The 24,733-nt window shown below is 41.4% G+C and overlaps 1 protein-coding gene and 1 long non-coding RNA gene across 3 annotated transcripts in view; both read right to left on the bottom strand.

Annotated features, from left to right (window-relative positions):
- Window positions 1-1,782: 1,782 nt before the first annotated feature.
- Window positions 1,783-7,369, bottom strand: LOC114445220 (uncharacterized). 2 transcript variants are annotated; one of them, XR_003671605.1, is made up of 4 exons: window positions 7,237-7,369; window positions 6,888-7,129; window positions 3,700-3,820; window positions 1,783-2,676 (listed from the first exon to the last, which is right to left on the bottom strand). It is a non-coding gene; the product is annotated as an uncharacterized LOC114445220 (long non-coding RNA). The 2 variants fall into 2 exon arrangements; XR_003671606.1 differs by lacking the exons at window positions 3,700-3,820; window positions 6,888-7,129; window positions 7,237-7,369 and adding exons at window positions 3,158-3,257; window positions 3,344-3,435.
- Window positions 7,370-12,138: 4,769 nt separating this feature from the next.
- The window catches only part of dph1 (diphthamide biosynthesis 1), a 45,040-nt gene continuing 32,445 nt past the window's right edge, over window positions 12,139-24,733 (bottom strand). The window contains exons 7-12 of the mRNA XM_028419379.1: window positions 24,286-24,354; window positions 23,420-23,576; window positions 20,658-20,758; window positions 15,551-15,629; window positions 13,204-13,338; window positions 12,139-12,852 (exon numbers count right to left, since the gene is read on the bottom strand). Coding sequence (XP_028275180.1) covers window positions 12,781-12,852; window positions 13,204-13,338; window positions 15,551-15,629; window positions 20,658-20,758; window positions 23,420-23,576; window positions 24,286-24,354 — 613 coding nt within the window. The 3' untranslated portion in view covers window positions 12,139-12,780. The remainder of the gene's footprint in view (window positions 12,853-13,203; window positions 13,339-15,550; window positions 15,630-20,657; window positions 20,759-23,419; window positions 23,577-24,285; window positions 24,355-24,733) is intronic.

The following is a 24,733-nucleotide window of genomic DNA, read 5'->3' as shown; positions in this document are numbered from 1 at the left end:
ATGACGACACAGACTGTGAAGGACAGCCAGAGACTTCACAGCAGGGAGGATCATTTGCGCTTTCACTCAGTATTCAGAATAAAAATGACACACGAGGAATCAGATGGTGGGAGCACAAACATTCCCTGGACATTAGAGTGGCATCCCCAACCACCCCACCCCTCCCTTCTGTTATTTCCTCTCTCTGACATATGCAAGTGCTGCATTTGAGAACAGTTTTTTTGAAGCAGTCGGGTTGAGGTGGGGGAGCTTGAGATGATGCTCCTGTACAACCAAAAGAAAAAAGGATTCTGAAGCGAGGAGTTGCAAAATACAGCCTCAGGGTGAATGTGGGGGGATAGAGGGGGTGAAATAAGCATAAGAACACGAGGTGCTCTGAGATCTTTACTCCCAGTGACGTATTACTGTTTTCATACTTAATTCATGATACACCGGTGGGACCACTGATGACTGGTTCTGGCATTTATGTGAGTAAGAGTACTGACCAAAGCTATGTTTGATTCTGTATGACTTATTAATGTTTGGCTCATTAGTTTGTATAGCTCATCACATCTTTAGGTCTCTCTTCTAAGACATGACTTTCTGAACCTCTTTGAGAGCAGGGCTTTAGGATTTAATGGCCATGCAACAATAGGAGGTGTGTGTGTGTGTGAGAGGCTGGCTTATAAAATTCAACAATAAAATTATTAGTATAATTTAATAATTTGTGGGAACTTCAAGAAAATTTAACTGAAAAGAAAGTAAGTTTTTAGGTTAACAGTTTATCATAGTGTTTTAGTTATGCTTTAAAATATTGATTCAAAAAATTGCCAAAAAAATAGACTTTTGGGCAAGTTGCATCAGTAGCAGTGCAGATACTGACCTGGTTAAGCTAATTGGGTCTTATGCCTGGTGTGATGAAATTAAATGCTGTTTTGTGATGACATGACATGACACAGAATTAAAAGCAGCAATGTTACTTTTACCTTTCACTGTTTATTCTGTCCTGATCTTGCTGTGACTGTTTTATTCTCAGCCTGGCTTTTTGTTTAACTTCTGCATTACATAGCTATTAGAGTGTTTGTGTCTACTATTGGCAGACACTTACAGTGTAGAAATTGTCCAATCATTTCAAATCGGAATAGAATTAAAGGTAGGTTAGGAGATTTCATTCTGATGCACTTTTTGTTAAATTAGTGTAATTTCTCTTTACTATCCGATAGCAACCAATTAGTTTGGCAGTTTTGCATTACAATGAAGACTATTAATCATCTGTGAAAGCTATAAAACACTAAAAACATCAGCCAATCCTCCAGGTGGACCCTGCGGGGAGTATTGGCAGTTGACTCTCTTCCTGCTCTGCGAGCACCAGAGAGGTACATGCATGATGGCCGAAGTCACAGACCGCAGCTCGTCTTCATGTAATGAGTGTCCTTGTGATTGGGAGGCGTGGCTTCAGGGTGATCTCCGAGGGAAAGGGGCGTGTGTTTACTTTCCAAATCTGGCTGTTATAAAAAAAGTTATAAAAAATTCACCCCCGTACAATTGACACTAGAAGAGAACGTATCAGTTGAGACCAGAATGTTTTTTTTTGTACCAGGCTGTAAACATGTTTATTTCTACTGTGAAGTCGGCCATTTTAACATGGGAGTCAATGGGAAATGACTCGCTTCTGCAGCCAGCCCCCAGTGGTTGTGGCGTGAACTACACGTTCCGACACTTGTTGACATGTGTCTGAGGTTGCCGCTTGGCAACCTCAGACACATGAGGTAAGAAGAGGTAAGAAGTCCAAACATCATCAACTGTTCCAACAACAATACATTTACATCTGCCAGATGTGACACACAATTGCATTTATGCTAACGGAACATATGGACATGCCTGACATACAACACTATGTTATGTTTTGTTTATGTTAGCCCAACATATGATCATATTGCCTGACGTCATCTGATCATGGGATGATGCAGCAGCAAAAGTCTATGTTACAGGCAGTTTGAGGAAAGTAGGGGTAGAGGTTTTTAAAATCCAGGTGGATTTTCACTTAGAAGTCCAAGGTTTGACTTCGCCTAACACTGTGAGCTTTATTGTTTCAGTTTTGCCTGTGGTTAATTAATGGTGGCTGGATTTGAATAACTGAGCATTTTTTATTCCACTTTTGGTTGACATCACAGCAAGGCTTCGCCCCCATGAACACATGGGGCTTAGAGAAAAATACACACGTTTCATTTCTAAGGGCTGAAATGTCGCCCTCATGTTACGCTTTCCTGACCATTCGGTTGTCTGACGACAGAAAGAGAACCCACACCTTCCTGCAGCTCAGAGACAAATGCCTTCTGTGGCTTCTGTTCAGACAAAGGGTGGAGTTATCTTCGAGAGTTGCTGAAATGTTGAACACGGAATAAACCCTATGAACTCCACAGTGTACGATGGACTCACTGACTTCCTGTCACTCACACTGTGCCCACATCATGGGTCATGTCTCCGTTTCCTGCCTCACTGTGGCGTTTGTTCATCAGCCCATTCTGTGTTACTCTTGTTCTTCAGTCTGTAGATGTTTACCTCCCCCTTGTCGCTTTCCTGCTTAAGCCAGTGAATCATCCGTGTTGCTCCCTCCCTCTTCTGTTAACTGCAGTTTTCTCGCTTGTACACTCACACATAGAAAATCAGTCATCAGCAGCCGATGAAAGATATCACCTATGAGAGGGAGACATGTATGTGAGAAAAATAAAAATAATGGTTTAGCAAAGAATGGAGCGCATTTTTAAAGGAATATTTGTCATTTTAAGTTTCATGGTACATCGTAGCTGGCGTGAACTCATGTAAACCTCCCCACACATCTGCAGCAAACCATAGAAAAAGAATAATATTTAATTTTTTGAAACGATTTAAACAAAAATTACATTTTCTTTCTTTTGGCACATTTCTGGATACACTTTGGTATCCAACGTCATCTATTAGTGAGTCAAATGAAGATGGATGGATGAGAGTAAACGTTATTGATATCAAGATGTTGGAGGAAGTGAAGTCTCGGTTCATGCGCTTTTATTTGCCGAATCATTAAACAACTGAAGCTGAGGGTGCAAAAAAAAAATGTTATGCAGAAATTGTTCCATTCCATTCCAGTGTAAACTAATAATGTTTCAAATAATGTTGACTCACTTTACATTGTACTTACCTAAATAAACATTTTTAAAGGGACATTCCACCCAAACTCCTGTGTCCTGCAGTGCCTGAACCTATTTGGATTGCATGTTGTAGAGTTTTGCAGTTATTGCCTGTAGAAGCATAAATGAAAAAAAAAATCAATACTAATTTCTCTTCCTGTAAGTCCTGATCTGGATACTCAAAGATACTCACAGACCTTGTTAGAAAATTCATGTAGGAACTGCTTTCCATCAGCCTACACCTGCACAGCAACTGTATCACTGCACAGAGGTGATCTACCATGACCAATGTTATGGCTGAACCGAAGAAGAAGCCAATAATATTTACATTCAGTGGCATTAGAGAGTCCACCCACAGTTTTTTTCAATTGTAGCTTTCTATGCTTTGAGCAGCACGGAGTGACAGATAGAGCGCAGAAACAACGTGAATACTTCATTTTTGCAGAAAATGTCTGCTTTTGGTTCTGTACCCTACAGCCAGTCGACAATATTGAGATCATAGCAACTGTTAGACCTACAATAGCAAGTCAAACATTTTTAAAAATGGTCTTACCGAATTGGTTCATAAAACACCTGAGGTCCACTTGTGTCGTGTTCTGAAGTCCCACGGCTCCATTGTGCCTCTCAGTGATGATCCACAAGTGACAAAGATCTGTTTGATCCCTGCAATTGTTCTGTAATGAGGAGAGGAAGGCAGTTATTATATAAAAAGTTCAAAGGAGGAAGTGATCATACTTGGCATACACACACACACACAGCTTATGGATACAAGTAGGCAGGAGGGTCCTGGTGACTAATTCTGAAAGTTCTTTCTTTTTCCTCCTGTGAGATTTGTTGCTCACGCCTCACTTTGCCACACAGGCTTGTACACCTCCAAAGCAATTTCCTGTGGGACAATTAATCCACTGGTCTGAAACGTGCTTGACAAACATAAGCAGGACTAAAAAGAGGCAACAACATTACTGTACCCAATAGGAAACCAGAGGCCCCTGTCATGCTTCCTTCTCTCTCTTTTTTTTTCTCTCTTCCTCTTCCTTCCTCCCCTCGCGGAACCCTGAGCGTCCTCCTGTTGACTAAATTTCCTCGATGACGTAAGAGACCACGTACATCGTCCATGTAGGTGATGCTTCTGAATGAATGAGTGTTCCCTCCCATCTCCATTACTAGTACTACGAGATGTCTATAAGAGCAGATCGCCGGGACAGCCCGCTGAATTTCACGAGATACCGAGCTGCAGGAGCGAGAGGCCAGGCTGAAAATAATAATAATAATAATGATGTCGATATACTTTTTTTCTAAAAAATTACGCATCGGTGCTGACGATGATGTTAGATAGGATAATATATGAAACCATTTGCCGGCATCAAGTTATAATTTGACGCGACTGAAACAGCAAAACTGCGCTCTCTTTACACTTTGATCAATTCAGAAACTAAAGAGATCTGAGCTGGACGGCTGAAGACCTGAAGGTAAGTTTCCTTTTGATCTTTGTTTGCCAGATCTTCTTCCTCCTCTTATCAATTATATATACAGTAGATGTTCTTAATCCACGTGAATCTTTAAAGACTGATCAGCTTGTTAAATCAGTGCGAGCTTTTTTTACTGTCACCCAAATTCTCTGTGCGTGTCTTTGCGTGAAGCTACGGTAGATTACAGAGGCTGGAAGTTACTGCAGTGTGAGTCACTTTGGCGCACATGGGCAGTGACAACTGTGAAAAAAGAGGAGAATGTCTTGTAGGGTGTAGGCTACGCTGATTGCATGTTAACCAGGCTGCATCCCCGCAGACAGTAAGAGAATCACGACATGCAGCTGATTTCTGATTTTTTAGCCTCTTATTATTATTATTATTATTATAATCAGAGCGGTGCATGCAGTCTATTATGGGGCAGTATACTTTACATAAAGGGTTAAGATGAACCGATGGAAGATCGAGCTTTAGACAGCTGACTGCTGTGCGCACATCTGATGGAGACTTTCTATAAATTGACCCATTATTCCGGCAGAGAGATCCTCTCCACAATCCGCCAGCTTTTTTTTTTTTTTTACCTCCTCCTTTTTTTTCATGTTGAAATGACATCGTGACGCGTTCTTGAGATGAAGTCAATTTTGCGTCATTCCTGCGCACATGCAGACGACTTCCAATCACCCAACAGAGAGCTTTAAAGACACAGTGCGAGTCGCCTATATACGTCTACGGGCTGCATTGCGATGTGTCTCTATACTAGGTGGGGAGATGAGGGAGATGAGGGGGTGGGAAGGCCTGAGGGGGGGGGGGGGGTCTGATGAAAACTCCCCAAGGTAACTCCTAGAATGGGGGTTATGACCAGAATAACAATGAGCGTGGTTCAATAAGCTCTCCTGCTGTTTCATAGCGTGAATGTCCAGCAGCGCGGGGGTAAGCCACACTGCCTTTAAAACGACGTGACCGGAAACAACACGACCCTTACACATAATCAGCAACAACAAGAGCTTTCCTGGAGCTGAAATAACCAGAACATCGGCGCTGACCGTCGTCAGAGGGCTGACGTGCATTCATTTTAATGACACTGTGATAAAATATATAGTATTTCTGAAGCACTGACAGTGAGTCAGTGAAATACAAATATGATGAAGCATATTCTCTGTATGGGCAGTCACTCTGTCCTCTACGTCAGTTTTTAATAGCTGGACTGGTTAAAAACAGATTACTGTAAACTCCCTGACCTCTACCTAACATGTGCACTTCTCTTAAATTGCTGAGGCGCATCTCTAGAGATATTTACGGCCCCGTGTAGCTGCAGAAACTCGGCCAGCAGTGCTTGTCTGTCAGTTCAGCACCACGGACAGTGACAGAGTCTGGATACACTGGCCACAGAACAAACTGGTCTCCACAGGTGTTACAGCTATACTATGATATTTGTGTCACATTTACACTAATAACACTGCTACACAGAACAAGTCCAAGTCAGTGGTAACCTCTGATGGCACTTTAAAGACAACTTTTGCACTTTTTTTCCATTCACAGCTTCTTTTGCACTTTTATAGATTCCTTGGGGAGAAGAGCTGTTCACATGATGAAACACACACACACACACAACCTGCCACACTGCCACACCACTTTAAACAGCCTGTATACGTACATCAGATGAGTGCCTGAATGTACTCAAATTACCTGCCTGCTGACGTCAGTCCTAGAGTTACTCAGTTAAGCTTGCATAAGCCACCAATTCACCCTGTGTTCCCGTCCATCCCCATCTTGTGGCTGACTCATAGATAATCGGCATGGAAATCAATACTACAAACACAACAAGTGGGCTATGTAACCACCAGTCTGGCCGTACACAGCCTAAGGCTGTGTTGTGTTTTACTGTGGGCGCTGTGTCACGGCACAACATGAGCTCATTTGACTAATGCTGTACAGTGGAACCATAGATATAAACTGTAAAGAGCTCTTTCTCCTTTGCACTTCACACCTTTATTTGTTTATGTAATGCAATTATAGATGACATTTAATTGTTGAAGAATGGCTAACAAAAAGGTGCCTCCCTCCCTCTGCACCTCCACCTTCCCTCTGCATGTTGTTACCAGCTTGAATTCTTACTCACCACAACCTGATTTAATTCAGTGCTTTGTTTCATCAGTCAGTGCATCAATACCTTGGCTCTAGACTGCTTACTGCTAAAACTCCTCCAAAGTACAGTAACAGTCTACAGTCATGGCTACTGATGTCTGGCAAACCTCTACCGTGTGATAAAATTTACCTTTTGTGGTTAAGATGAGTGGGAAGATGCTGCTGTGCTGCATGAAGTTTCCTTTTGGAGCCCAGAACTACTGAAGGCTGCATCACCGACATCATAAAACCACAGAGGACGTCACTGGTTACCACAGCCAATCATATTTCTTCTGCTGTCTCCATGGTGACCGTGGCATTAGATTGTTACTGTAGCAACAGCACCACTGGTAACAGTCTACAGCCATGGTCGCTAGGGGGCAAAACGCACATCTGAAACCAGAGTGGTGCAAATGAGCAAGTTGTAGAAACACACACAAGATAGTGAGAATCAGCAGGAAAGGAGAAGCACAATGCACCGGGCGACAACAGATTTTTACCATGACTGATGTGTACCGTACTGACTTATGACTTATATATGCAGATGAAGGCCGGGTCAGCAGTGTCTCCAGATAAGAACTGTAAGAAAAAAGGACAGAGGATGCAGTGAATCCTGATGTTCCCTCTGTCAAAATGCTGAGATTTACTTTCCAACTTTCCAATTTCCAAGAAATTTGAATGATTCTAAAAGTATCTTCTTTTTCACTGCTGTGCATGCCCGTACACTTAATGTGTGTAATGCATCGTTTACTATCAATAAATTATTTAAACATGCAGAGATGAGGTTTTTGTATTTTTGGTAGTATAATGTTCTGTTGATATATTGATCAAAACTCCTAAAGTCCTAAAGATTTGCAAACTGACAAAGACTCAGTGGAAGGATCTGTTCATTAGAAGTCTAATATTGATTTCTGGTTAATATTTATCTATATATATATATACATACCTCATTGAAAGATGCAAAAATTAAAAGAAAAACTTTAAACTGTACTCTGGATGATATCACATCAGACACTATAGTTACCTTTTTTATTGAACTGCTCTCAAATAGCCAGATACACCCACAGTGGCTCCTTGAGATGAGTCCCAAGGTTAAAAAACAACAACAAGAGCAACAAACAAAACGCAGAGAAGGTTTTTCAACTAGTGAAAAAAATTCTGACTATATAAAAGAGAAAATGTCCTCAGAAACATCATAATGGGTCAGCTAGCCGAGTCTTTGTGTTTGAGAGAATAGAAAGGAAAAATCAATCAAACAAAAACTGAGATGAAGAAAATTCATTTTCATTGTGCCTTTTATCCAAATCTTAAAATGTCAACTATAACACTCATTTATAATAGTGTAGTCAATCAATAGCTTTAAATGAAGAACTATACAGTGGATGAGATCACAGCAAGAACTGTCTCAGTGAACATTAAAACAGATGCGATCCTTTGTAAATAATTAAAATGCTCTCTTATATGTAGATGTCAGGCTTGGTTACCAGGGTTACAAAGTAAGGAAGACACCGCATAACACACATATCTAACAGCAATCCGGAGTTATACAGACAGTTCTTTAAGGTGATAAGTGCTTTCTTGACTGTGAATCTGTGCACTACTGTCTGTCTCTGATTAGATCTGATAACAATTCAGTAATCAATTCATTATCTGATAAATGACACGAAGCAGATGGCTGAGAGTATATAATTTCGCATTAATATTTAAATCCATATGTTATATTATAAGCTAACACAGCCGTGCTGGGCGCTGCGATGCGTGAGACAGACATGCAGTGTTTTTGTGGGCAGCAGCAGCAGTGTGACTCATTTCCTGCCTGCTTTTACCCAACTTCAATTCTACCAGGTGAATAGTCAGTCCAGCTTTTTAACAACACCTGCTGCTAAAGACAAGCCATTAAATCTAATTAATACAAAGGGGTGACTGCAGATCCCCAAATGTCAATGGAATAATATCAGTACATTAGCATGATATAGCCATATGTAATGATATGTATATGGAATGCAGATGATAGCTTTGTCGTGTTGTGGAAAATTACTGAAAATTATCTTGTTGCTCTTGGCTATGAAAATAGTTCATTTAAAAGTATTATCATAAACAGAATCATCAGGGATTCAGAATTATATATTTTCCAGGAAAGTTTGAAAAGTTTTTGAAAGCTCTCACTGGCCCTCGCAGCATGAATCACACAACTATAAAAAGACAAGAAAAGCTTAGTATACAAGGTTTCTTACATACACTGGGAATAAGAAAGAAAGGACTAATCCTTATTAATACAAAAAAGAAGCAAATAATCCCTGACAATCACAGTCACAGTGACAATGGACATCAGGACATGGTATGTTGAGGAAGAAGGTGACTTTGTGACAGCCCTGTGCTGGGGAGGCACTTGGCCAGATGATCAGGGACAGGCTGACCTCCCACGCAGAATTAGTCATCTCTTTACACCACTTATTTTTTTTCCCACTAAAGACTCTTATTCAACCTTCCAGAAACCTTCCTTCACATTGCTGTTTGGCCGCCCAGGCTTCTTCTCTCCCACACGCACACACAGAGTCAGCAGCCTCTAGACATAGTCATTTATTGTTCAAATTTCCACAGGGATGCTGATCACAGGGAGATATAAAGTATCAAATGAAGTTAATTTTTATGTAAGTGCTTAGTAGCAAAGCCCACTTCACCCAGCAAATTAATCAGTGCCGTCCTCTGCAGAAAATGTTCATGGAAATGTACAAAACACGCAGAAACATCTGTCTTCTAAGGTAGTAATGCACATGCACGTCACATGAGATGTTATTATTCTTGTAGCAGCATGCATTCCTCTGCAGCTGAGCACTGATTTTCTTTCCCTACAGTTTCTCATCCACCTACATAATGTCCTGACACCTGTAAATAAGGCATGTTAATGCAAATCAGTCTTTTGTTGTCACCTCGGTTTCATTCTTATATAATCTAATATAGCAGGAAACAGAGAGAAACAATCATGTACTGACTGAGCTTTGTTTTTATGTACATGCCCTCCACTGCCACGCCTTCCTGTCCACAGCCAGAATCACATGTGGCTGTCTGAAATCACACTCCACCATAAACCTGATGGAGGAAAAAAAAGTGAAAACAAACTTGCAGAACTTGTGTTTATTTTTGTTGTAGCACTATGAGTCATAAACATCAGTTTTTTCCGTTTTGACAGAAGGGGCTGAGTAATAATTAGAAAACACATGATAAGCAAATAAACACTTAATTATAAAAGTCTGGGCATTTACTAAGATGTTTTTGCCTGATGTGCAGAAAAGCCTTGAAAACATAGGACCCGTGAACATGAAAGAGAAGATGAGACAACAGTTGAGTGCTGTGACTCAGACTTCCCTTGGTCAGAGAAATAAAAACAAAATGGGTGCTGACGTGTTTTTTTCCTGCTTCCAGGTAACAGACAAAAAATAAATTACCCCAGAAAATGGTTTAGAGTTAAAAATGTGAATTTTCCTCTAGATGTTTATGATAAGTTGTCGAGAATGTGTTAACTGATGACTTCTGAGTCATCTCTGCTCACTGCTGCAGGCTACATGAACACGTGTTGGATACGGCAACCAGCTAACCATGCAGTCAGGGTGTATCAATATCACTCACACCTGAGCATCTGTTGTGTTAAACTGAGGCATAACAACAACCTGTAGAGCAGCCATGTATTCCACGAAGACTCTGACCTTGCGAGAAGAAACATGGGAGAAACACAGGGTGAAGGGGAGACGAGATACCAAGAGGAATGAAGGAGTGAAATTACCACCATGTCTGGAAGTAATAGCACACACTAGCTACTAAAGTACATTACTTACTTGCAGCCTGCCAAGCTCAGTCCCTCATGTACTAAGTGCAGCTTCTCTACAGTGAAAAATGTGTGACTTGAATGTCTCACCATGCTGCAAATATGCTATGCAAACAGTGCCACTTAGTGGTCACTCGGCTGCTAACACAGCTAATCAGTGACTATGTAAAAACAGGCCAGACTGACTGAGGTTTACATGATTCACACAGCTGTCTGTCTGTGAGGTAAAGCAGAGGCTCATTAACACTTAAGCTCAATTCTCCCTTTCCTTTGCTAACCACATTATGCTTTGAAACGAGTGCATCCAACTACTAAAAAATATGAGTAAAAATAAGGTAAATATGCAAAACTGAAGATGTTTAGAGCAGACAAAGAGGTTATTGTTTAGAATCATTACCTCCAAGATGAAACTTATTTCAGCTCTCAGCATAGAAAGTCAGATTTTATGTTGTCATTGGTAAGCATTTTTTTTAAATCTATTGTAAAGTGATTGACATAACTTTATGTGTTATGAATATCTAATTAAAATTCAACATATGTTGATGGGAGAGTCGACGTTGGCAAGACAACAATCAATGATCCAGATTAACGATAAGCAATAAAACTGGGAGAAGGATTATGAATTTTATATTATATATTTAAACGGATCATTAATATTTTAAAACGAGCTGCCAAACATCTGTGTTAGGAATTTTAATTTCAGCATGCACCAAGGCCTACAACGCTGTTAACACTGTCACAGGGGCTCATTTAATTTCAATTTAATCATCACATTTGTTCCATCTGTTGTTTCCTCGCTGTTTAAAAGTCCAACCATATCACTCAAAGGATTCACATCTGTTTAAAACAACATCCTTACGTCTTCTTTAATGATGTTCACATTAATTAGGGTTTTTCAGCGTGGCAACTCTGAACTTAAAATGTGCACACGACACACCAGGTAGAATCATTAAACTTCCTGCTAAAAAATACATCAAACACCAGCAGTGAAGAGCAAACTCTGCTGGGCAGTGAATTTATCCTTGACCACTGTGCATCCATCTCTCCCTCTCTCTCTCTCTCTCTCACTCACTCACTCACAGTACTGTTGCAAATACTGAACAATCACACGAGACACACCAGGACAAACATGGGATGTCTGCATCAGACTGGCCTCTGTTACCAAGGAGATACAATGGCAGAAAGCAAAGAGAGGATCTGCTATTTACCTACAACTATTAGCGTAGGTAAATAGCAGAGATCGACAAAAGCACATACACAACTGAGACAATGTTCTGTCACCTTGAGCGATGGCAGCAGGTTGGTGGTGGCAGCTGGGTTCACAAGTTCGTAGGATCAGCTGGGGTCACGGTGAGACACTGTCAATTATTTTTTTTTTTTTTTTTTGCCGTAGCAGGGAAACAGCAGCGGAGTGCTTATTTATTTATTTATTTATTGACAGAATATACCATCAATAAATGATGAGGATGGAGAGGAGTCGTGACTAGCAGTGCACACGTCGAGGAACTCTTACCGCTCAGCTTAAAAAAACGGCTCACTGCTTCAGTGTAATGCTGCATTTAGAAAAAAAACACACACATGAAGAAATGTTCCATTTTAATTTTTTAGGTGTGAAACTAAAACAAGGTCAGATCTTCCCTTTTTACATGTTAGTAGATAATGTGAATGTATAATAAGTTAGATGATGTACATGAAAATACCTTCAATCATTGAAATCATTTGAACTGTCTAGTAATTTACAATGAGAAACAAATGGATGGCATTTGACTGCAGCCACCCACATTCACAGACACTTAATTCTATACATGCTCAAGGTCATCTCACAAGCTCTCATAAAAGCGTTTTCTGCCTTATAGAGAGGCCCACACACTTCCTCTGCTGCTGGAAGAATCCCTTTCTCAGCACAGCAGAACTCAGCTCCGTCTTCATGGACGGAACATGAACATGCATTAGCCTCAATGCAGTGAATCTCTTAGCTGCATGTACTTTGCAGAATACATGTGAATGGGACCGATGATTCTGGCTTTATCTGCTGTGCTGTAAGATTAGGGATTACATAGGGCTGGTAATCCATTTGAGGAGAGCCTGAAAACTCCTCTGGCTTTGGCTCTATACTTGCCGATAGACTGTCTGGACGAATACCCGCTCTCCACCTCTGGTCCGACCTCCCTCCAGCCGTTCATAAAGGCAGGTCGGAGGAGACAGCTCGGGTCACAGCGTGTCATTCTCCTTGGCAGCTGCAGGGGGCACACTGGTTCTGCTGACATTGCTTGGCTGGCTCCAGGTCTTTTTTCTGCAGGCAGTAGGAAAGCATTAACACTTGGAATAGTGACAGTACCTACCTCAGATTAGTGGTAATCTTTGGCGATATGACTACAGCAGGTGTATTCATAGAACACCACTTGTGCTTTTAAAAGTCAATGTAAAACTGTTTATTAAAGAAACTATAGAATGTACATCAAGGTCAAGGTCATAACTATGCCTTTAAGAGGGATGTCTACATAGTGTCCTGTTGTCACTGGGCCACTGGGTGTCAGTGTGGTGACACAGTAATGAAGGCTGCCCAGCCCAGGCTTTTTGATTTCACTCAACCAGCGTTCCTTCCTTTCTGTCACTCATTCTTTTATCTCCTGGCCCCATTCACCTGAGTCTGTCTACGAGTCGGCCGCACAGGTTGGTTGTCAGGGTGGTTGGGCGTCCATGGCCCAAAGCTCTGATTGGAATAGAAATCCATGGGGTAGACTTCTTTCCAACCTACTTCCTGTAAAGCCACAGCTGCCTAAAAGAAAGATAGTGAGGAAGATAGATGGACACTTAAAAGAGAGAAAAAGCAAAACGAAGCCGTTTAAAGGTTCAATAACAACATGTGATCCTGCTGGCTCTACCTGTCAACTAGCTGTATATTTGCACTTTTTGGGCAAACGAGCTGCAGACAACTACAGAGTGATGGGGGGGGGACACAACAGACCGACTATACAAACAAGACAGGTGTCATAATATAAAAATTGAATAACAGGCAAGAGTTGTCATGTTATCCCAATGCAGCTGCACTGCACGATACAACAGCTGTTAGAGCGGAGCAACAGCAGCACTGCCATGACAGTGCTGTGACATAAGTGCAGGGTGCTCCATATGGAAGAGACGTGCTGGTGAATATTGACTGATTGAAAAGAACAGCACCAGAATGAATGAACAGATGAATAAACAAGCGTTTGAATGAAAGAACAAATCCTTTCATTGTTCACTTAATTACTCATTCTAATACTTCATCTTTCAAACCAATTAAACAGCAGTGCATGTTGGGATAATGTATGGAAAACAGACATAAATAAAACACAACACCCATCAGAGGATAAGAAATTCACCTTCAAAGAGGAAAAAAACAATTCATCACTGTTTCACAGCATGTGACTAGCTACTCTTGCTGGGTGTGTACCAGTAATGACAAGGTGCTGCTCTTCTACATACAGGCTTTTTTTTTTTTTTTAGATAAAAACAGCAGTAAAAATATCTTCATGTGAACAAGAAAAAGCAGCGGCAAACAGAATAACTAGTGCAAACAAAGTTCTTGTGCATCTACTTATCACAGGCGCTTTGCTGCATACAAAGTATGTTTATAAGTCATAAAATGTGGATTACATGTGTGTATTGATAACAATACACCCACTTCTTCATATCCAGACTACAACGATGACCCATCCCGATCCAACAAATAAACTGTATCCTGGGATAAATGCTAAATTGTCTGTGTTTTTGCCCTTTATTTTCTTCTCCTCTCCTCTGCCCTTATTCCACCCCCCTCTCCTCCTCTCCCCCTCACATACCAACTGCCTCTCTCTCTGTGGAAGCTAGCTTCTCTTGCTAATCCCTGCTCTGACAGGAGAGCCAAGTGTGTCTTATTGACTATAAATATAACATGAGACACACTGAAAATAAATGCTGCCCCCCCCCCCCCCCACACACACACACCCTTCTCCTTGCTCACTCCACCCCTCCCATCTTGTTCCTCTCATCTTCATTCTAAATGCCACAGTGTGAGATGTACAACACTCATAGGTATGAGATGGGGGGGATTAAGACTTATCACAACTGTACTCAAGCACACATATAGACACAAGTAAAGCTGCAAATTATTTAAATGCGCAGACATTGTTCCCAAATAGCTGCCGGGGAGACGAAAGCGAGCTGGAACACAAAGGGCTTAAGAAAACAGATTGCTGCTTTCCTCATTACAGCGAGGCGAATTTTAGATTTAAAATGCACCATAATAGACCTCAAGTCAAAGACAATGCAAAATAATCATCACTTTTATTCTTCTGAGGTGTATGCTATCGTTATTCTTAATGGCCTCATTCTTGAAATGTAAGTGCTTCTCAAGTGGTGCACAAAGATGTGTGGCTGGAATAAAACAGCAACCATTTCTAGTCGCAATCCAATATTCAAGACAGCAATTCCCCTTGCAGCCGTTTCACAGGGCTTCAAATCAGTGCCATATCATCGAGGAGGATCATTGAACGTATTAATAGCTAACATCAATTGCTAACCAGGCAGGTAACATAACAGTCCATAACCCATCACAAAACAAAACAGCCTTTCTTTTTTTCCAGCTGCAACAGCTGCAGTGGCACACAAACAAACACTTGCTTTGAAATGGATCGTTATGGGCTGCTGTCCGATCTATCTCTCTCCCTTTAGAAAAACAAGACAGCTGCAGAAGGGGAGAGGGGATGGGGATGACTGAATTCAGTAACCAGCAGGGGGGGCTAGCCTGCTGCTGATGGTGTTTTTATGTGTGTGTGTGTGTGTGTGTGTGTGTGCTTTATGGATGAGAGAGAAAGAGGCAGGCAGGACACGATGCTCCATCTCCTGCATAACCAGGCCATGATGAGTCCGCCTTTTAAACAAACTTGTGATTATAACACATGTATGTGGAAAGCATGAGCCTCATCTAAAATACAAGTGACGGCTGAAGGTGCATGGTGTGTGTTTACCTCATATGGAGAAAGCAGTGGTTTGGAGAAGGCTGTGCCCCAATCAATAGAAAGGCGTGGGCAGGCGATCTGGACCCACCTGTGAAAACAAGACAAGGCACAAATCTCTGTTTAAAGGCACATCCACGAGATCGTGCAAATGTGTGTGTAAAGCCGCAGCAGTACGAGAAGGTGAGAGAGACCATGATCCTATTAGACAGGCAGGGCACATCTGTGATTGCACCCTGCATGTGGATGTGTGATGCAGAGGGTTGTGTGGGGAGCCTCCCTCCACCTGATCTCCAGCATCTGTTGGAGAGATCTGTCCTGATTTGCAACAGTTCTAAAGACAGCCATGCTACGCTGTCTGAATGCATACCCAGGCACTGAAAGAGGGAGGCTTAAAAAAAGAGAGGGGAGGAAGGTTTTGTAGTGGTCTAGTGGGGCGGACTGGTTGCAGGAGGCATAAACAGAAAAACAGGAAAAGAAGGGACCAGAGGTGAAAAGAGAAGAAATGCTGTGAAAGAGGGAGAGGGAGAGGTTAGGTGAGTGTGAATAAAAAAGCCGCACCAGCTGGTCTCCACGGAGGTAGCCTACATAGCTTGCAGACAGGGTGGTGGTGGAGGAGGTGGGGTGAGGGTTTAGTGGTAGATGGGGGCTGTGTATTAGAGAGATGGGGAGGGGGGTGGGAAAAAAAGACAAGAAGGACACAGATACAGAGAGATAGGGAGAAAAGGAGAGAAGTGGGGTTTTTTGAAAAGGCACAAGCAAGAAGACAAGACAGAACGGAGGCAGAAGAGAGGAGGAAGATTGGCAGGGAGAAAAGTGTTTACTCTGGAAAATGCATGAGAGAGGGATGAGGAGGGTGTGGATGTAAACAGCTGCAGGGAAAAAATGAACAATGGGAAAATGGAGACGGAAAGCGGCTGGGGCTACGGGGGTTAGCTTTCACAGATCAATGCTATCCACAGCTTTATCTTCACCGAAGTAGAAGTACCCTCCCTCGGCCTAATGACGAAGCTCTATCACAAATATTGACAAACATGAACCGAGCTGCAGTTTAGATGTAGGTAAATGTTAGGTAAAGCAAAAAAGTAGAAGGCAAATAAAGAAGCACAGATGGAATACACATCAAAAAGAAATAAAAAGTTCGCTTGAATACTTTCAAGTGTACGCTACTGCGTCAAATTCCCCTTCTGTCTATTCTTCATTTTCAAACTTTTACACAGTTTCTCAACTGCAGAATTGATTGCACCGCTGACTCTCACTCCACTCTGCGTTCTGTCACAGAAATATTCCACCCCCTCTGGGCAAACGCATGGCATTTTCTCATTTTCAAATAACACTTTTTTTAAATGTCTCCCCCAAAGAGTGAATTCTTATTCATCCTCCTAATTTGAGAGCTAGCTGAGTCAGAGACATTTGCACCATGCACCAATCTCCTCAGACCCAAGTTTGCTGAGTTTGGATGGGGAGTGGAATCTGAAATGTGACCTTTAAATCTATCAGCTGCAATTCACAAGCAGAGCGCCTTTTAGTAGCCAAACACTGCACATGATGCATCCAACCTCTCCTATACAAAGGAAGAAATTACATGGACGTGATTGGATAGCATGCAACCTTATACACATGCATGTGAATAGATGCGTTATCATGCATGTCGTGCAGCTCTCTCTGGTACAAATTTGTGCATATTTTTGTATGTTGACATGTGTAGTATGGAGATACAAAGAGATCCCAGCGTACGGTTAAATGAGGAAGGGTGATTAATAAGCCAAGAATCTTCTGACTAAATCCTTGGGGCTAGATCTGAGTCTGAGACAAAAGTAAAACAAAAAGTATTAAAAGAGTAGGAAGAAAGGATTGCTCCTCAGGAGCAGAGAGCCGGTTGGCACATGGAGAAAGCAGGGACTTCCAGTATAAGCAAAAGGAATAACTGAGTGGTGCACTTGAGTAAAAATGCAAGGTGCCAAAATGTATTTTAGGCCAACGAGCTACCATGCTTTGATAGATAGATGTCTTTTCACTATACAGACATACAAGGCTTAGAGGTATAAGAGGAGGCAGGACTGTCGAGGCAGAGGCTGTGATACTTAAAGCTAAAAACCACAGGACATTTAGTGCCGCTATGCAATGTCAGCCTGGCCTGGCCTCGCTGCATTACCTGCTGTGGCCCATTACACCCTGAAACTGTTAAGCAGGACCTCCACCTGCATGGCTCTGCTTCATTTACACTCACAGTCTTGACTTGACAAAAGCAACAGCAATTAACCTTTCAGAAATACAGGGGGGGAAAAAAGAATATTGTCACTTTTAACGGTGAACTTAATTGAATTAAAACAAACAATTTCATTTCAATGGAGCCTAAAATGAAAACTCAAACCGAAAGATAAAAGGTGGAAACGCACAGGATGGCATTTGCTGTCTAGTCGAGATAAGTGTGTGTGGTGTGCATATATCTGTACAATAGTTTAAACCCTGCTTGGGGACAGCCTAATTACACACTTAAGAGCATATGCTAATGGTGCCTCGCTCTTCATATGAGTGAGTATGTGTGTGTGTCTAATGACAAAGAAAGCCTGGGGGTGGGCTTGATACTGTGTTTCATGTCGACTAGTGTGTCGCAGTTGTGTGTCTTCTACCACCCCACCATCCATCTCTCAATCTCCCCCCTCTCTCGTTCTTTCCATTTTCCATTAGCATAGTTGGACTCATCACAGCATTTACCACCTGCTGGTTTGTGTTGTTTATTGTGGCCTCATATATAATGCATAATGTTCTGAAAAAATACAATAAAAGAGAAAGAAATGTCAATATGTTAGGAGAATAAATTAACATTCAGAGTCAATAATGTGAAGACAATTGGCAGTAAGTCACATTACCTTCGATTTTCAAGTGGCGTATACACTTTCAATACTTTTACAATGATGCTTGCAGTGTCAAAATAAGTACAAAAGTAGGTGATCTGACTCATTATTGATAAAAACATTTTTCCATATCTATCACGTAACATGGAAAATGACATTGTTTAAGGATCCATAAGGAAATGAACTTTTTTTGTCAACAGTATTAATCAGTAGCTAAATCGATGCAAACTTCATAGCAATGACACTTTTGTCAGGTCAAGTCAATGGCAGGAGGTAAACAGCAGTCAGGTGCTGGAAGCATGGCACTAAACAAAAGGTTTTGCATATAAAGCCAGTGGCCAGATAATTAGGATCACCAAGAAGGTCAGTTTGAAGAATGCGTTGTCTGTAATTGTACTGTGCGAAACAGACAGGTTTTTATGCTATACCGTCTATTTTTAAATTAATTCATCCTGAGCCTTTCTCTCTCTCTGACTCTCTAACTCTTCCTTCAGCTTCTCTTGGAGGATCTACAGCTGCTTCCAGGCCAGCTGGGAGAAATAATTTCTCAGAGGGTCAGGCCCTGCAGCCTGCACAGAGCCGAGTGTGCCTGGTGGACCTCTATAAGGGAGACACCCAGGAGGCATCCTTATCAAGTGCACCTCGGCTCCAAGTGTGGAGGTGAACTGACTCACCACATGGGGTTTTCCGCAAGGCAGTTACTCAACCAGGTGAATTTAGTAAACTGGCAAATGACCATAAAAAGAGTAATACAATCTGGTGTACAGATATACTAACTTGGTTTTCACACATTCTTCACATGCTGCTGTCTGGTTGAAAAGCTTTTCGTCTGTGGTGAGGTTTTGTTTTGGTCTGGTGAATCGTGCCTGAATTACATAATCTTTTGAGTTGCACTCATACGTCAGACTGAAGAGGAGAGCCAAAAAAACAAAGAAAGCCCTGCTTTTACCATGATCGCTTGCTTTCCAAACACAGCCCCCTCAACTACCTCTGCATCTCTCTCAATCTCTTTCAGACCTTCTGTCCCGCTCTCACCCACTCCTCCCTCACACATCACACCTCTCATTACTCCACAGTGAGAGGCCAATCTGAGGGAGTGTGAGTGCCTGTGTGAGTGCGATTGGAGCTGTTGCACATCAGTGTCTCACTAACCCCTTGTCCATCTTTCAGCTCCATTCTTCTGGTTGGAAGTCAGATAAATCAGACAAACTGAACCGTGAAGCCAGAGTACTTGCTGTTTCATTGAAGAAACTTGAGGACTTCATTCCTAAAGAATGCTGCTTGGGATGGATGAATATTTCAGCAGCTACTACTGTATTTATCAGAAGCACGCATAAATGGAAGAATTCACGTGTGCATATGTCACACGTATGTGACAGGCTGTATGTAAAGAAATGTGTAAATGTTCATTAAATACAATATGTTCACAGTTTTCTTGGATTCGGGTGAGGCTGAATATGTTAAGACTTGTGCTAAGATAAGTAAAATAAGAAATAAACAGAAAAAAATCCCATCTTGAGCAAGGGCAAGGCTAATGTATTTTCTATTTTTTATTATTCTGTTAAATATTGTGAGTGAAAAGTAAGCACTTTAGAAGATTATTCATGTATAAAATTCTCCCTATGCCTCGTGTTGCTAAGCTGAGGAAATTCTTACAAAGCATTCAAGCTCATTACATTGCACTGTTTGTTTTTGCTACAAAGGCAAAACCACAGATTTTCACCAAGACCTGAATGCCAATTTTGTTTACGAAGCTATAAACTCTCGACTACTGTTCGTCAGCTCCTTGTTATAGTGTGCACTCGCAAATTATGCTGACTCCCCAATTATGTGTGCAATGATGCTTCCAGAATACATTTCAAATGTTGTTGATTGCAACTTTTTGGAGACTGCTAGCTGTTGATCATAATAGCTCTGCTGGGTTCCATGATGTGAAAGACAAATAACCTATTTTTCATATCAAAGAGACGCGGCGGTGATTAAGAATTTGCAAATGAAGAAGACAATGAGCCAAAGGATAGTGATAACAAGAAAAACACAGAGGGGATCTTCAAGTTATTGCAGTAACAGAAATAAAATAGCAATAGTGCAAGAATACTTCCAGCATTTTATTATGGGAAAAAAGACCTCAAGGACAGCCCAAATAACCTGCAGAAAGTTGTTTTCTACATTCAGGGTCAGCATTGGCCGTGGCTAAGCAGTTCCGATAATCTGAAGAATACCTTAGAGTCTGCACAGCATGTGTGTACTTGAATACTTACGCATCTACATCTGCCATCAGATCCAGCTTGCTGGGGAAAATCTCAGAGAGGAGGACTCGAGTGACGCTCTTGCCCAGTGACTGGAGCCTTGACTCCAGGTGCTAGGAGGAGAATTAAAGGAGCATTGTAAAAGACTCTGACATAAAAAAAACTGTATGTTACCTGTCACCTGTGCATCCTGTCCAAGCAATTCACTGTTTGTCCTGAGGTTGTTGCACTACAATCTCTGCAAGAACACAGCTTTGTCTCTGAAGCCTTGTATTAACTGATCCAGTTTCTGCTGCTTACTCAGGTCTACAAAATGTTGAGCAAAATGAGCGAAGTAAAGCCACACCAAGCCAGCTCCTGCCTTCTCGATGAATATGTGATCCCTCACTGTAGTCTGGGACTTCCTCAGGGTCCCCTTCCAGGTGGCCTGAATACCTCCATGGGGAAACATCTATTTTAGATGTCCAGTGGATGAACAGTGGTTCTACTCAATCTCTTCACCCTGTCACAATGTGTCCAGACACACTGTGTGCTTGTAACCACAACCCCATTCTCTAGAGCTTAAAATGCAGGAGAGGGCAGGAATTTTGCTCCAGGCTTTCTCATCATAACACAATATATGCATTACTGCAGTTTCTGAACCCATCTGCCTGTCAATCTCATACTGCATCTTCTGCCCAGCTATAGACAAAATCATGTAATAATACTGAAATGCAGCAGTTCTTTACCAACCCAATGGAGGGAGTCAAGTGTTTAAATAGAGGCCAGAGACTGTATATAACATAGAATGAATCTTCCAATACGTCACCCACTTGAATCCACCTAACAGCCAGACCATTTATTATGCATAACTTTATATGAATTACCAGAGTGAAATGAAAAGCCATCCACCCAGGTAATTGTCATAAAAAGTATCTTATATATAAATTGACTCACATTTGAGGTCACTCAAGGAATCACAATGTTTGGCAGCCATTTTCCCTTAGACATGAAAGTTTTGACTCCTAAAACCATTTCATGCAGGAGTTCACAGTCTGAGAAAGCCTCCAGAATTACATCATCAACAAAGCTGCAATCCTTAAACGGGTGCCTCCTCACTGTGTGGGTACACTTGGAGATTCTGTCCATAATATGACACAACTAGTACCAAACAAAATACAGCCTAAGGCCATGTACTGTATATGCAACCTACTCTCTGTAGGAAAATCTATCAACTGATGTACCTGTGTCCCCAAGCCTCACCTGGTAAGTTTACAATATTCAGTAGGGTGGGAGACTTTAATCAAACTACGTTTTATCTGAATATTTTCAAGGGCAGGTTCCATGTTCCATTTTACAATACACCAGGAGGAGCCACACAGAGCTGGCTCTACCTTTCCTCCTCAGGGTGAACTGGATCAGCCATCTTGTTTACAAGCCCAGACTAGACCTCATATCAATGGATGAGACCGTTTAGTCAGTTCAATCACTGTGCTCTCTTGCTGACTCTGCTTTTGAAGTTGTGGGCAGTGGACTGAGGTGTTATTCAGCAATCTAGAAGGCAGCCAAACCAAATAACAAAATCCCAAAAAGGCTTTTTTTTTGCAAGATAAAAGTAAGTGTTGCTGATATCCACTGTCCTTGGGAGTATCATCAGACATTTCTATGACTCTGTTCTTATCTGAGATAGTTCTGAAGCTTTACCTGAGAGGTTATCAGACTACACTTCTTAATCTCAACACATCTCTATGGGAGAGCTAGCGAGCGTTTATTCAAATCCCCTTTAAATCCATCCCTTCCAGTGAGCCTAAAATGAAACTTTTTGCTCCAGTCTCTAGATGACATTTTTACATAAATGGTAATATAATCTTACCAGTCTGGACTCTTACAAACAGAATAGTGCTCCAATATAAGTTTCAGAATGTATAATGGTGTACTTGTAAAATGCAGGCGTTAAACCTGTGTAACGCACTGCACAGTTCCGGGCATGTGCAGAAGGCAGAGTAAATAAAGAAACACGCCACAGTACAGAAAACAACAACTGGCAAGTGGAAGGTAAGAACTGTGAGATGAGCACCTGTAGGCTAGGAGAGGGCATCTTGGTCCATCGATTGGTATCCCTAGACAGAGTTGTACGCGTGCTGTTGCATAATAGCTTGTACTGGCACAGACTTTGAGGTTCTCACTTATAACTCTAGCGTCTAATTGACCAGCATGTCAGTGTGTGCACATACATAGTATTTATACATTTCCCATTCTATCTGACCATTGCTTTACTGCACATAAGTTGAACGCTGACAGACTTTTTTTTTCCAATACAATAGGAGCAAATCAATTTACTGGGCAGTCACTGTCAAGAAGAGTTATAATAATTGATTATGTGAACATGTATAATCCGCTAAATAAATGACATTTTTTCAAATAATCAATGCACTCATGTATGTAGCTTAGGAGTATTTTTATGTTTTTGAATGTGTATTTATGGTTGATTAGTTCTGATTTGTGCTGGTAAAATGATAAAAGAAATTCCTCAAAATCTTACATCTCTAGTGCCATTCCAACAGCTGACCTTGAGGCCAGCAGTAAGATCAAAGACTGGGCTTTCTATGGCTGTGTGGCTGCATCATCCTAAATATGAAATAACAAGCTCCCAGTGTGTAGACTGCTTGTCCTATTAGAACTGCCTGCCACTAAATCACTTGTCAAACAAACTTGCAATGAAAAAAAAATATTACAAGCCATTGCACAAGTGGCCCCGGGACATGTACACTGTTGAAACAAGGATGCAAACTCACCTCCAAGACTTTGGGGTTGCCTTGCCGGCCCAGCGTGCCCAGGATCAGGCCCCATCTCTGAGCCAGTCGTGCCTTGTCAATAGCCTGGAGCCTTAAAGCACGCATAGCCTCATGGTCATAGTACTCCCTGGAGAAGACCTTACTGTAGGGGTCATATCTTAAAAAAAATAAAAACAGACAAGGCTGAGACATACAGATGTGAATAGGATGTGTGTGTATACATACACAAAACAGACAAACCACATTATACACATTAACATCTATTGTTCAGGTATCTATCTTGGGGACAGAAAAGCAAGAAAAGATGAAAAAATCCAATCATGAAAAGCCATCAAGTATGACAGGAGTTAGTGTATCTTAGGGAAAATTGAGGTATTTCTGAGCATCTAATCTCCTTTTCTCCGGTACAAGGGGTTCACTTGAGATTAGAATCTTGTTTATAAGAGAGACCTGTGATCTGTGCGGCAGTGCATATGTCTATAACAACACAATTTCACTTTGCATGCAAAACAGGGCCTCATGAAACAGAACTTTATCCTTACTGAATGTTGTGGTACTGCAATAAGGACGATCATGACTGGAAGCCATGTTTAAATATGAACAGCACTGCATTATGAAATATATGCTCTATGCCCAAAGAGTATATTAAAAAGTAATTAAAGTGCTTTTAATTCTGTGGAGTTTACTTAAATCCTGGGTTTTTTGCAGTTATTTATATGACTTGAATGTAATCAGTTACTTCACTGTGACCAACATTACAAATGTAATCCTACACGGCTAAATAACAGCATATACAACATGTCAGAATATAACCAACAGATATGAGAATATCTTACTGAAAATGGTTTGATTTTATTTCACAATACCTGTAGGCAGGGATATCTGGGTTTGCAATCATGATCGACTCCAAATGAAATCTTCCATCTCCAAGATAACTATAAGAAAGACAATTTATGTTAAACGTAAGAGGGATAATTTGTGCAAGGATCTTTATTCAATGTGCAGCCATAACGGATACTAACCTATTATTCTGCCATCCTCTGCATAAGCGTTCTCTCATTCTCTTTTTAAATCTATTCACCTTTGCAGCCTCTTAAAAGAAGACCAATGTGTTTCCAGGCAGAGGGCCTAAGGCTGGGGTGGAGGGTTTGTCCACCTCTGCTGTCTGGCAATGTGACCCCAACGATTGGAGCATGCTGTTTACAGAGAATATAAGCTCTTCCAATTAACCCTGGGTCTGGTGCTGGGGGTTCAGTAGAGCCCGAGCAGAGGCAGAGTTCATAAACCGTAAATACACAGTGGCATGTAGGTGCC

Source organism: Parambassis ranga, chromosome 13 (genome assembly GCF_900634625.1).
Source record: "Parambassis ranga chromosome 13, fParRan2.1, whole genome shotgun sequence".
Classification (NCBI taxonomy): Eukaryota; Metazoa; Chordata; class Actinopteri; family Ambassidae; genus Parambassis; species Parambassis ranga.
The sequence above is the reverse complement of the archived record's forward strand: the minus strand, read 5'-3'. Positions and strand labels throughout refer to the sequence as shown.